General features: G+C 30.3%; 1 protein-coding gene across 1 annotated transcript; it reads right to left on the reverse strand.

Annotated features, from left to right (window-relative positions):
* Positions 1–10,798: 10,798 nt before the first annotated feature.
* LOC125855386 (60S ribosomal protein L15) lies at positions 10,799–13,276 on the reverse strand. Its single transcript, XM_049535106.1, has 4 exons — positions 13,132–13,276; positions 12,069–12,235; positions 11,449–11,646; positions 10,799–11,224 (listed from the first exon to the last, which is right to left on the reverse strand). Exons 1-4 carry the CDS (start codon positions 13,133–13,135, stop codon positions 10,979–10,981), a joined length of 615 nt encoding a protein of 204 aa, XP_049391063.1. The 5' UTR covers positions 13,136–13,276; the 3' UTR covers positions 10,799–10,978.
* Positions 13,277–13,726: the final 450 nt, after the last annotated feature.

Consider the following 13,726-nt stretch of genomic DNA (forward strand, 5'->3'; position numbering starts at 1 on the left):
TAATTTTTGAAATTGAAATTGAAAATATTTTTAAAAAACAAACTTTAATATTTTTTTTGGGGAGGGGGCTGGTGGGGGAGTAGGGGGCTGGGGGGTAGGGGGCTAGTGGGGGTGGTGTAAAAAAATTGAAGTAGAAAATAATTTTTTAAAACAAACTTAAAATTCTGTTTTATGGAGGGGTGGGGGGCTGGTAGGGGGGGGGGGTTGAGGGTGGGGAGGGGTGGAGTGAAAAAATAAAAATTGAAAATATTTTTTAAAACAATGTATAATTTTTTTTGTGCGGGGGGTGGTAGGGCTGACGGGTGGTGAAAAAATAAAAAATTGAAGTTGAAAATATTTTTTAAAAATAAGCTTTAAATTATTTTATCAACAAAAAAATTGTAATTTGAAGTTGGAGGAGAGTTTTGGAAAATGTTATCCTTAATATTTGAAGGGAAATCGTTTTCCTTAAATTTGAGGAAAATTAGTTGATTTGGAAAACAATTTCCAAAACTTTTAACCCAAATACCCAACCAAACATGAGAAAATCGAAAAACATTTTTTCGGAAAATCTTTTCCTTCATACCAAACACACCCTTAATGTCCCTAATAAAAGAGATTATTTCGTTTTGACATTAAATATAGATATGTCATTTAACATTTTGAATATGTACAAGTAGACATTTAAGCTTATATTAAGGTTAATAAACTAAAATAAAAATCTATAAATACATATGTAAAAAAATATTAAAAAATATTATTCTACTATATTATAAAAGAGAGTTTAGGCCCAAGTATAATATATAATATTCAAGATTGTGACTTTTCCCAATCTTGAATATTATATATTATACTTGTGGGACATTTAAAATTCTATTTTATACCCAAGTATAATATATAATATTCAAGATTGAGACTCTCTTGTATATTATATATTATATTTATTATATAGTAGAACTTGGGCATAAACTCCCTTAGAATATATATATATCTCACAAATGAAAAAGTCTCAATCAAGGAAGCAACATATATCATTTACAAATGACTTAAAAAGCTTTAAAATATTTAAAAGCTATATAATAAAATAGGTTGACTCTCAGAATTCTATCAGGCTCACATATATTGGGACAAAAAAAATAACACATATCATTTTAATATTACCAAAAAAGTACTATAAATAATAATAATTAACAACTTAAAATATCTTAAAGACATTTTAAAAGGGTTAATTTTGTAATTTTATCCATATCACATAAATTAGGACAAAGTGACCAGTAATGTACATTATTTCAAAGTTACATAAAAATATTATAAATTACAATAATTAATAACTTCAAACATTTTTTAAAAAAATATGAAAATTTGGATGACTCTCCAAATTTAATTTGCGTCACATAAATTGAGACAACAAAAATAACATATACTGGGTCCATTTTAATTTATTTATCTTATTTTTTTTATATTTAAAAATTGCGTAAAAATACTATAAATCATAATAATTGACAACATAAAATATGTTTTGAAAAAAAATACAAAAAATTACACTGATCTTGAAGTGAATCTATCGTAAAAATACTATAAATCATGATAATTGACAACATAAAATATTTCAAAAATGTTGTATGTGGGTAGTCTTATTATGCCTTAAATAGCATCAAAGAAAGTACAGGTTTGTGATAAAAAAACTTATTCCTTTATCCACGCAAACAATCGCTTCAAAAACTCGCTTATTAGCCCCAAAATATACCATTTATATTATTGGGCCCGTGCATAGCACGGGCAACTTTATCTAGTATATATTATAAAAAGATGTTACATAGACGGAAGACTAAAAATGATAAGGGTAAAATAAACTTTGCCTAAGAAAAAGGGAGGAGAATGATTATTTTTTAAAATTGAGAAAGAAATTTGATTTTTAAACCAAAGTTAAGGGTGCAAATGATTGTCATTTAAAAAAATAAACACAAAAAAAAATCGAAGAAATTTTATATATGAAAAACTAATAGCATACAAAAGTTTGTTATATCCCATTCTTGTTTCCATGTTACAATTTGTTTCCGACTATGTCATCCTAGAACTTTCCTTTAGTCAAGTGCCCTTATTGATTATTGTTTTAATTTTCTTTTTTTCATTTATTTTAACTATTAGAATAATTAATTCTAGACCAATATGTTATAAGAAAAACTAGAATAACTAAATTAAGATTAAAAGCTAAACTAAAAAGAAATATATGATATTTATTTATTTTTGAAAAAATAAAAACAAAAATTATATCTAACATATGATTTCGATACTAATTCTACAACTAACATTAACTTGCAAAGTAGATAGTGACTGATTTTTTTTTTCAATAGTGATTTCTTCGCATCCTCCTCCAACCAGCATTTGAATAAACTTGTATCGCATGATTATCACTTTTAGTCCGAACTTAAATCTGTAAAATCTAACTCTTGGACTTTAATATGTAAAACTTATTTTCTGAAATACAATTGAAAATACATTAGAAATGTGAGATAATTTGAGTTGAAATTAGAGGATAAAAGGAACGAGAGATATAAAAAGTGATGAATTTTTTGTCAAAGAGTTGACCATTTTCCTTTTCTCCTCCTTTTTATAGCTATTAAACACGGCCTAGTTGAGTTTTATCTTTTACTCACATTTATTTGTTTAATTCAACTAAAAAATTGATTTATTAGGTTAGATAAGATGGATAGAAGGGTTATATTGGAAGAAATTAGAATAAAATTATATACACGCATTAGGTATCACGTAAGATGCTAAATATGAGAATAAAATTAAGAATAAATATATCAATAAAATTGAATGGAGAGTACAAATATATCAAAAAAAATGGCAACCCATAAATTTGGAATGCATATTTGCAACTTTTCTTAGACCAGAAGTTATAGGCCTTGATACAATTGAGTAAAGAGTATTTAACGTATAGATAACATAATTGAGTGTCAACAATTCTTTGAGAGATTGAATTACTTACAACATTTTTTAGAAAACCTAGAACTTATACTCAAATCACAACTTTTCACCAAACTTTTTCCTATTATTGACCTAGGAATTGAGGTCTTAACAACAATACGTCCTTGTTTTTTTATTCTTCTTTTTCTTGTTGGTTCTCACATTATCATAAACGAAAGGTTTCTCCCACCGTAAATTAATAGAAAATTTGTGCAATATAAAACATAATTTTTCTATTCATTTTTCATCGAACCAACTTATCAGAAAAATGCATATTGAGAAATAGATTCTTATTAAAATAGTGGAAAACTTTTCAATTTTTTCATGTGAAAACATTATTGTTTTTTCCTTTCTTACAGACTCAATTAAAATATTTGTGAGGGCATTAAATGTTTTTTAGTAGAAAAATAATGTTTTTTTGGTAGTGTGAAATTAAAACATATTATGAAATCTTCCAATAATATATTACTACTAGGATAGTGGATTTAATTTAAATGTTATTAAAGTCGTAGGGCATCTTGACCCAATAATTCAAGAAGTGAAATAAAGTGTTATGAAAAAAAACCTATGCATTCCTACTTGGAAATTGAATCTTCTCAACGTTTTCATTCAGTGTTCATAATTATAAAAATTGAATATATTTTCCCATTTTAGCAAAATCTTTCTTTATCCCCACCAAAATTAATAAAATAAATAAAAGAAAGACATAAAGAGCTAAAACAGAAAAAAACATGAACGTGTGAATATTCACTTTAGAGGCCAACTTTTTTTCTGATTTCTTGTAAAGCTGTGTGATTGGATCAGCATTACAAAGAGTGAAATAATTAATTGTACGTTTTGGAAATAAAAAAATGTGTTTTTTTTTTTAAAAAAAAAGAAGTTAAAAACGATATTAGAAATTAGAGTTGTGTTTGGACATAATTACAATTTGAAAAAATGTTACTTTTCTTAAAGGGTGTGAAACACCTCAAAAATAATTACCTATGGTATTCTATTGTGATTGCTTACTTTTTTTCTTTTTTTCTTCTCATCTGTTGTTCAATACTTGCATTGGAGTTCTATTATATCGGATTCGCATCGGGTATAGCCCCATCCACGTGTAGCGCTTTCTATCAATAATTTTTCATATTCATGGCTCGAACTCAAAAACAAGGAGGGTTGGATTTACATTTTAACAAACTAAAGGATAATTCAAAAATGTCTATAAAACAAAAAGATTGTAGACTATGTTGAATGTATTTGGTGTAGAACATTCTAGATACTCCCAATTACTATGTCGGTTCAGAATTCTTGATAATTTGGGCTTTGGAGTTGGGCTACTCATTTAAAACATATAAAAGACGGTTGAGGAACTTTATAAAAAAGGGAAAATTAGTTATATAGTCATAATACCTAACATATTTAGTCAAAATAACAACACTTTGAAATATTTATTTAAAATGATAGAATGTCAATATTTTCAAAAATAATTTGTATTCACATTTTATTATTTATATTTCCTTTTATTAATCAAAAGACTCCATAATTGGATCAAACTCTAACCAATAACAAATTAAAAATAAAAAAACAAATACAAAACTATCCATTAATATCTTCCCACATCTTAGACGATTCCCACTTTTCACGTTTTGCAATTAAAGTTTTTGTTTCCCCCCAATTTTCACGTTCTTAGATTCTCTTTCTTCAAGTTTTTTGCTCACATTGAAACACAAGGTATTCAAAGCTCGATTCTTCAATAAAATTGGTGGATTAATTCAAGGGATTAATCGGTTGGTAAACAAAATCTAGAGATTAACTCAAGAAATTTTGAATTTGGTAAAGGTAATATCGATTAGTTATTTAGATTTCTTTTGATTTGTTTTCAATATCACCATCTATGGTTTTATTTAGAATTGTACATATTACGGATTTTCAGCTAATTTTTTTTATTTTTATTCAAGTTTGTTTACATATTCATCTAATATTTATGTATTTCAGATTTTTAGTCGTTTAAACAATTTTTTTCTAATTTCGTTTTAATATTTCAGAAATTCCTCCAAGACGTGATTACTAGCATATGAATGATGGTTAGAATCTCTTCATGGTATTGGCACTAAGGGATCTAGGATCAATTTCAATGACCCCATTAAAGGTGCCACAAGTTTCCCCCAAGTTATTCTTACTGCAGTTGGTTTCAATAGAACTTTGTGGCATTGAATTGAATCGGCTATTGCAATTGAGGCAAAGGCTATGTACAATACAAGATTCATTTGAATATGGATGCTAAATTGTATGTCAAATTGATCTGTAGTTCTTGAAGAATCATACTTGTATTCATTTATTTTTTTCACAACGTAATGTATTTTTTTCAAAATTTTATATCCTTTCCTAAATTGTATTCATTCCAATATATATGTGTATTTGTATTCATTATGATTTTCATGTTTGGGTTTGTATAATGACATTTGTATTTCTTTATTAGTTTGTATTCATTCTAATAAGTATGCCAAATGAAATACAAATTATTAAAATTTCGTTGACAAACAAATTTGGAAGAAGAATTCTCAATTCAAATTTCGATATAATCTGTGTTCTCCAAAACTGAAACTTTCTTTTTTTATTATGTTTTCATCATAATTATATATCAACAACTTTTGCATTTTATGTGCTCACTTTACCATTCAAATTAAAACTTAAAACTTATATTTTACTTTCATAGTGAAAACTAAAAATTGTATCCGAGTGATCAAAATTGTATTACATAACACAAAAATGTTACTGATTGTATCCCAATATAATCTAATCATTACATATAAATACGAATTAAGAAAGGATACAAACTTTTGTATTCATTTTGCATTTGAAATAAAAAATGATATTGAAATACATAATTATTTTTGGAATACAAATTGAGCTAGAAAAATAGTTGCTACAATTTTAAAGTGAAATACTAATAAAATAACAAAACTGGATATTGTAATATAAATACAATTATTTTATTACAACTTATTCTATGTTTTTTGAAAATAATATTTTCAGTGAAATAATAATAATATATCAAACTGGAATATAAATACATTTTAGTTTGAATACAACTTAATTGTATCCAATACTTAATTGTATCCTGCAATCACTACAAGTCAACAAAAATCTGTATACAACCACTAATTAGTTGATGTTTTTTACTCCATAGTTGTACGCTGTCCAGAATTGTTATGCTTGTATCCCTATAATACAAAACATCCGTAAAAAGCAATAAATTCAAATACATACAAAGATTTCACTGATTTAATCAGGAAAAAAAATAACAATTATACTCGACATATGCGAATATTTCATCCAAACAAGAAAAAAAATCAAAAAAATACCTGATTGTTTTTCGATTGTTCACTGGATGCGACAAATTTATAGTCCTCAATTTTGAAAAATTTCGTTTCAAATAATATGTCGTATTCAACTTGAAGAATCTTTGAAAGTTATAAGATGAATGATTCGGAAGACAAACTAAATTATTTTTAAAAAAAATTGATGTTCTTAAGAAGAAAGAAAAAAAAGTCTCGACAGAAAGATGGAGATTTGTATTTTTTTTCAAAAGGTAACTGATTTGTATTTAAAACCTTTTTTACCTTTTTTGAATTTTTTCGTTCCATGATTTTCTCTTTTCTGTTATTAATTTTTGTATTCTTTTAAATTAATCAAAATAAAATAAATACATAACTAATCCATTAACAAACTAAAATAATGATATTTTTAATAAATAATGAAACTGTTGCTAAGGAGTCCCACTAAAAGATAAAATATTATTATTTTGTAAAATTTCCCTATAAAAAATTATCATAGTTTAGGCTTAATTAGAGATTTATAGCTATAGTTTATCTAATTACGAGTCATAATTGTAGTTAGAAGAAGGAGAGATGTGAGCGAGATTGGGAGAGAGGAGAAAGGCAAGTAAGATTCGGGAGAGATACTAGATGCAAGTAGTATAATGGAAGCTAAAGTTAGAAGAAAGAGAGAGGCAACGAATGCAATCTGATGCATACAAATTGTATTTGATATATACTTGTTGTTAAAGGAAGGTGAGAGGCAATGAGAGGAGAGATGAGATTGAGAGAGAAAAGAGAGGCAAGTAAGATTTGGGAGAGAAGATAGATGCAAGTTGTATAACGAAAGCTACCATTAGAAGGAGAGAGGCAACGACTAGAATTTGATGTATACAGGCTATACAAATTGTAGTTGATACATACTTGTTGTTAGAGGAAGGTGAGAGGCAAGCGAGAGTGAAAGGAGATATGATATTGAGAGAGAGAAGAGAGAGGCAAGTATGATTCGGGAGAGATGGTAGAGGCAAGTTGTAAAACTAAAGGAGAGAAGCAACGACTTCAATCTAATGCATACAAATCGCATTTGATACATATTTGTTGTTAGATGAAGGTGAGAGGCATGTGAGAGTGAGAGGAGAGATGAGATTGAGAAAGAGAAGAGAGAGGCAAGTAAGATTCGAGAGAGACAATAGATGCAAGTTGTATAACGAAAGTTAAAGAAGAGAAGCAAAGATTACAATTTAATGCATACAAGCTAATACAAATTGTATTTGATACATACTTAGGGGTCGTTTCGTAGAGTGTATTAGGAAAAATAACGCATGCATTAGCACTGTGTATTACTAGTACCTTGTTTGGTACTCTTTTCCAACATTAGTTATACACTCTATTGTGTATTAAAGTGTGTATTGCTAATACCATGGATTTCTAGGTATTAGCAATGCAATGGCTTTAATGCATGCATTAGATTAACTAATGACAAAACTACCCTCTATTATTAATAATAATAATAATAATAATTATTATTATTATTATAATTATTATTATTATAATTATTATTATCATTATTATAATTATTATAATAATAATTATTATAATTATTATAATTATTATAATTATTATTATTATATTATAATTATTAATAATTATAATAATAATTATTATTATAATAATAATTATTATTATTACTATTATAATAATAATAATTATTATTATTATTATTATTATATTATTATTATTATTATTGTTATTATATTATTATTATTATATTATTATTATATTATTATTATTATTATTATTATTATTATTATTTTTGTAAAAGAATGTGGGGGTATTTTTGTAAACAAATATTTTTTTAATAGTCTTTATACAAGGCTTGCTATTTCCAATACATCAAACCAAACAATGTATAAAAAATAATGCAAGCATAACTAATGCAAGCATTACTAATGCTTGCATTACTAATGCATGCATTACTAATACATCATATTCACCATTATTCTTATACACTCTACCAAACGACCCCTTATTGTTATAGGAATGGAAGAGGCAGGTAAGAGTGAGATAGAGGAAAGATGTGATTGAGATTTGGGAGAGAGACTAGATATAGGGATGGCAATGGGGTGGTTGCGGGGCAAATCCGCTTAAACCTGTTAAGATTTTGATCCGTCCCTCCCCACTCCACATAGCATGATTAGTTGTTTTCAACTCTCCCTGCTCCATTCCATATAATTAGTAAAAAAACATTTCAAATGATAGGCATACAAGTTTTTAACTTAAAAGTTTGAATTTTGTTAAATGTTAACAGCTAAACCATCCCATATAATTAGTAAAAAAAACATTTCAAATGATAGGCATACAAGTTTTTAACTTACAAGTTTGAATTTTGTTAAATGTTAACAGCTAAATCAACCGGTTAGTGTTGCATTAAAATGCAATTTTATAATACTATCTTTTAAAAATGTCAATACCATATTTTTTGGTAGCTTTGAATTAGGTACATTTGATGTAATCAGCAAAAAATGCAAATAGTGACAAACTTTTTTCTTCTTTCTATTTTCTTGGCCATTAAAAAAAAGGGAAAAGGGTCAAAAATACCCCTCAACTTTGGTTTATTGTTTAACTATGCCCTTACCGTTAAAATGAAGTTATTTTTACCCTTTCCGTTACTAATTTCACCATTTTTACCCCTCAATTGGATGGAAAACCCAAATCAATTAAAATTACCCAATTTCAATTAAATAACCCAATTTTTTCTCTTTTTAATCCGAACCCGACCCATTTATACCAAATTAAAACCCCAAATCAAGCTCCGCCAATCCCCATTCATTTTCTCCGTTTTTCGGCGAAACACCACCAAAACAACCTCCAAACGACCACCTGAAACCACCACTCAAAACCCCCAAAAACCAGAAACGACATCAAGCAGAACATTAACAACAAACCCATTTTCCTCTACTTTCCGGTGACGACAACAAGATCTTTCCTCTCTATTTCCTGCCAGTTTCAAGCTGGAACAACATTAAGCAAACCACCCACCGTCGGAATCATTCAAATAGTCGTGAAATCGACCTGAAACAGCTCTCAAACACCACCCTCTCCATGCCAAAATCCAGTGGTAAAACCACACTTCAGCCCACCAGAACCCAGACCTCTATCACCCAAGCTAAAACAACCAACAAATGACCATTAGACCACCAGTTCTCCGACCTCCAAACAACCAACCAACAATACCCCGACCAAAACCCCATCGGTAAACAACTGAAGCACCGCTAACAGATCAAACCAACAACACAATCAGGTGAGAATCAAGGCTCGAAAACAACAGCCACAACTTCATATCTGGCTAGGCTCAACAAGCAAGCAATATCATAGTTTCAGATTTGCCCGCAGGAAAGCAAAATCCGATGATTGAACGAGCTCCAAGCTCCGACCACACTAGTGTGCTAAATCTCTCTAATCTTCTTCATACACTTCCTCTATTGAATGTGGTCATGGAGGAAACCCACTGTCAATCCTGGATGGGATTTTTATTGCAGTCAAAGATGACATTGATTGCTATTTTCATCCAGGTATTTGTTTAACTTTATATTTCCTCCGTAAATATCTCTGTCATTTTTAGCTGAACATTTTTCCCAGTTAAAAAGTGCAAGTGGTTCTAAATGGTTTCATGAGGTTTGTCAGGTGAAGGCAGATGGGATTTTTGTGTCAAAATTATGAAATAGTGGTGCAATTTTAGTAGGAAGGACAAATATGCATAAGTTTAACTACAAAATATTTGTTGTCAATTTTAGTAGTATGTGTTTCAATGGAAGAAGGAGATGGAGAAGATTAGAGAGATGGGTTTAGGGTTCTAATTTGATATAAATGGGTCTGGTTCGGATTAAAAGAGAAAATCGGATCATTTACTTGAAATTGGGTAATTTTAATTGACTTGGATTTTTCATCCAATTGAGGGCAAAGGGTCAAAAATACCCCTCAACTTTGGACGGGTCGGGCATTGGGTTTAAAATGGGGAATGGGTCTTTTTTTAAAATTTGGGTTAAATTGAGTCAATTTAGGGATTTCCGTCAATTGAGGGATAAATTTGGTGAAATTAGTAATGGGAGAGGTAAATTAACTTCATTTTAACAGCAAAGATAAAGTCAAACAATAAATCAAAGTTGAAGGGTATTTTTGACCCTTTTCCCAAAAAAAAATCATAAATATTCAATCAGTTCCATTTTTTACTTAAAACTATCATATGATTAGTGCCTAAACATGTGCAAAGCTGATTTAAAATTTATGTGAAGAGAGAATTTAAGGATTCTTCATCCTTAACGTGCAACCGCCCCGCCCAGAGTAAATTTTTTTAAAAATAAATTTAAACCCACCCTGCCACATACACTGGAACCCGCCCCGCCCATCCCTAGCTAGATATAAACTGTACTTGACGAATATGAGTTGTTGCAAGTTGAATTTTTTTGAGGTGTTCACCTGTGATACTTCTTGTTTAGAGTCATTACTTCAATCAGTTAAATATTATAAGCAAAGAAAATGGATACTTCCAACACAAAATGTACTAGAATCTATTGTTTGAATTCAGTAAACTCTCTCAGGCCTCAGCAACAACATAAACTAGTTGTTCAGAATTGTAAACAACTGAATGTCTCAAGATAAAGGGGTTAAAAACCAGATAATGCAAAAATATTAAGCAAAGCGACAATCTCTCAGAAAGGTCAAGCAGATCAACGGTAACGGCGGAGAGATAGAGTCTGGTTCCTTTTCCAGGTTGCCCTTCTTGAGGGGCGAGCTTTGTGGTGGAGATGTCCTCTTCCTCGAAGTCCTCTGTATTTCTTACCAGCCGAAGTGAGACCACGTAATTCTCTGTGCTTATGCACTGGGTTGCAGATCCAGTTGATCCTTGGATCGTTGCGAATAGCAGCATGGGCTTGGTCAACCAAAATTACCTCAAAGTACTTGTAGGTAGAATCCTGCATTAGACAAGATAAGAATAATATAATTCCGTTCCAAACATCAAGCCAAGTCTCAGTCAGCGAAATAGAACCATTTACAAAGTGGTATTTGCATATTCATAAAAGAAATTCAACCGCCATATACTGAATTTCTGTCTCAATTACAAATGCAATTAACTATGCACTGAGAAGCTAAAAAATGCACAAGTAGATGAACTACGTTAAAAGTTTAAAAGACATACCTCATTAATCCAGTAAGAATTGAGGACTCTAAGACCACCCAATTTCCTACCAGCACGCTCCTCAGCAACAGATCGCTTGCTGCGCTGGAATTTGAGTTGGGTGACTCCCTGATTGGTGGGTTTACCATACACAATACCCTTGGAAACTGGCCTCTTCCTTCCACCACGTTTCACACGAACACGGTAGACCACATAGCCCTGGAAAGATAATGGTCTAAATCACAACTCTAAAGTACACACTATGGAAAAGAAGCAAATGTAGAATTAACATTATAAAAGAAAAACTTCTGCATAATACTTTTCCTTTAAAGGGGTATATAAGAAACAGGGTGTTTCTATGTTTTGCTTCTACAAACTACACATAAAGGTAGAACAATAACACAATTGCACAAGCATCTCAGTATCCACCAATGAATGTCTCAAACATAACCGAGAAATAAAATAGTATCTAATAGTGAGTCAAATAAAAGTAGACTTAAGTTCATAAACGATTAACGGATAAACACTGTTGAGAAGAACATAAATCTCAAAATTGATTTTCACTAAATATCCAAAGTCACTATTTTACGGACAAAATATATCTGTGGTTATATACATTGCTAGACACAGCAGAAATGTACCTGCTTGGCCTTGTAACCCAAGCGGCGTGCCTTGTCAGGACGGGTAGGCCTGGTGACACGGACAATAGATGGGAGCTGGCGGTACTCCCAGCACCTCACCCTTTGCAAGAACCTCATAACATCTGACTGTTTCTTTCTCCATAGCTCCGACACATAAGTGTAAGCACCTACGTTTCCACCAAAATCAAACATCAACAGCTATTCTAACAATACCAATATCCAAAACAAACACTGTCTCATTTAAACTTTCTACCTATCCAGCTTCTCGAGTATAATACAAGACCAATCATATTTTCAAATATGACAGCTTTTTGCAATAAAAAGGACAATCTTTGAGGGAAATGCAGCATATACAGCAAAAATGAATATGCAGTAGTAAAAATTCTACTTGTAGTATATGGGTTTTTATTACTACTAAGACCATTTGTTCCCGACAAATGGTGTGTTATACTACTTGTAGCTGTAATGATATTACACATGACCAATTATTAACTTGGTCTCAAAAGAAAAGTGCTTTAAAATTGAACTACATTGGTTTGTAATGTGAGTTAAACTAGATGCTTTATTCATACTCGTCTCGTTGCTCATGATAGTATGAGTCACTTTAAAACGCAGGGCTGCTATCTAAAGTTACTTATGCCCAAAGTGTTCGACTATCTCAATGTCTAAAACTGTAGTTGAGAGATATTTTTCAACAACAATTCCGCTATCACAACAAACAACTAGATTTTGAACGAATCCATTATTTCTTCTTAATCCACTGTTCACGGCAGAAGACTAAAGTTGTACGATATAGCATTGATCATGATAGGTAAAAAAACAAAAAAACTAAAATAAGTAGCAATTGTTATTACACCTTAAGGACCTTGCGATTCAACTTAAATCTAGTCGCTAAGAACAAATCTCTATGTGCATAGACGCAAATAAATATACAGTGATTCAAACGCTAGATCTGCCTTTGTTCAGTTCAACAAATTATACTGCAAATTCGGCGGTTTAACAGGTATTTCAAAGTATGAGCAGAAAGAAAAACTACAGAAAACGTAAAAATGAACAGACATACCCATTGTTGCTCTTCTCCCTTAGTGCTGCTCGACAATGGAGATTAGGGTTTTGTGATGGAGAAGCAATATAAAAGGATTCTACTGGGCTTAGTTTTTTCGGCCCATAGGCCTTTGGTTATTAATTGGCCCAAATCCAATTTCATTTCATTGAGGGGAAAGTGCACAAATAGCCGGTTTCAGGGGGACTCTTTTAAAACGTAATTATTTAAAAAATAGTCAATTGCACTGAGTAGCCAATATTTGGATAAAAATATCCCTAAACTAAACACATTCAATTTCATAATGAGATTTTGGGTCGTGACATTGTGTGTATGTCTTGTGCATGTCAATGTATGTTAGGCGAAGTTCAAATATGTATAGTCATTAGAGTATGTATGTAGTGGCGGAGCTAAAAATTTTATCAAGGGTATTCAAGAATAATAGTGTGTGGCTGTCAAAATAGATAACATCATAAAATTGTGTTATTTGAGGTTCGAACCCATTACTACTGCGCCAAAGGTTTAGCTTTTGTCAAGGATGTCCAACTTTAAATATATATATCATTTAAATGCAGAATTTGACATATAACATAATTTTCCGACGAAGGATGTATGT

This window comes from Solanum stenotomum, chromosome 2 (genome assembly GCF_019186545.1).
Source record: "Solanum stenotomum isolate F172 chromosome 2, ASM1918654v1, whole genome shotgun sequence".
Classification (NCBI taxonomy): Eukaryota; Viridiplantae; Streptophyta; class Magnoliopsida; order Solanales; family Solanaceae; genus Solanum; species Solanum stenotomum.

Excerpts from the sequence above, each read along its gene's own strand:
- LOC125855386 (XM_049535106.1), bottom strand. Across the intron at positions 11,647-12,068 it reads TGGGTTACAAGGCCAAGCAG|GGCTATGTGGTCTACCGTGT; the intron begins GTACATTTCTGC and ends TTATCTTTCCAG. Across the intron at positions 11,225-11,448 it reads ATTCTTACTGGATTAATGAG|GATTCTACCTACAAGTACTT; the intron begins GTATGTCTTTTA and ends TGTCTAATGCAG.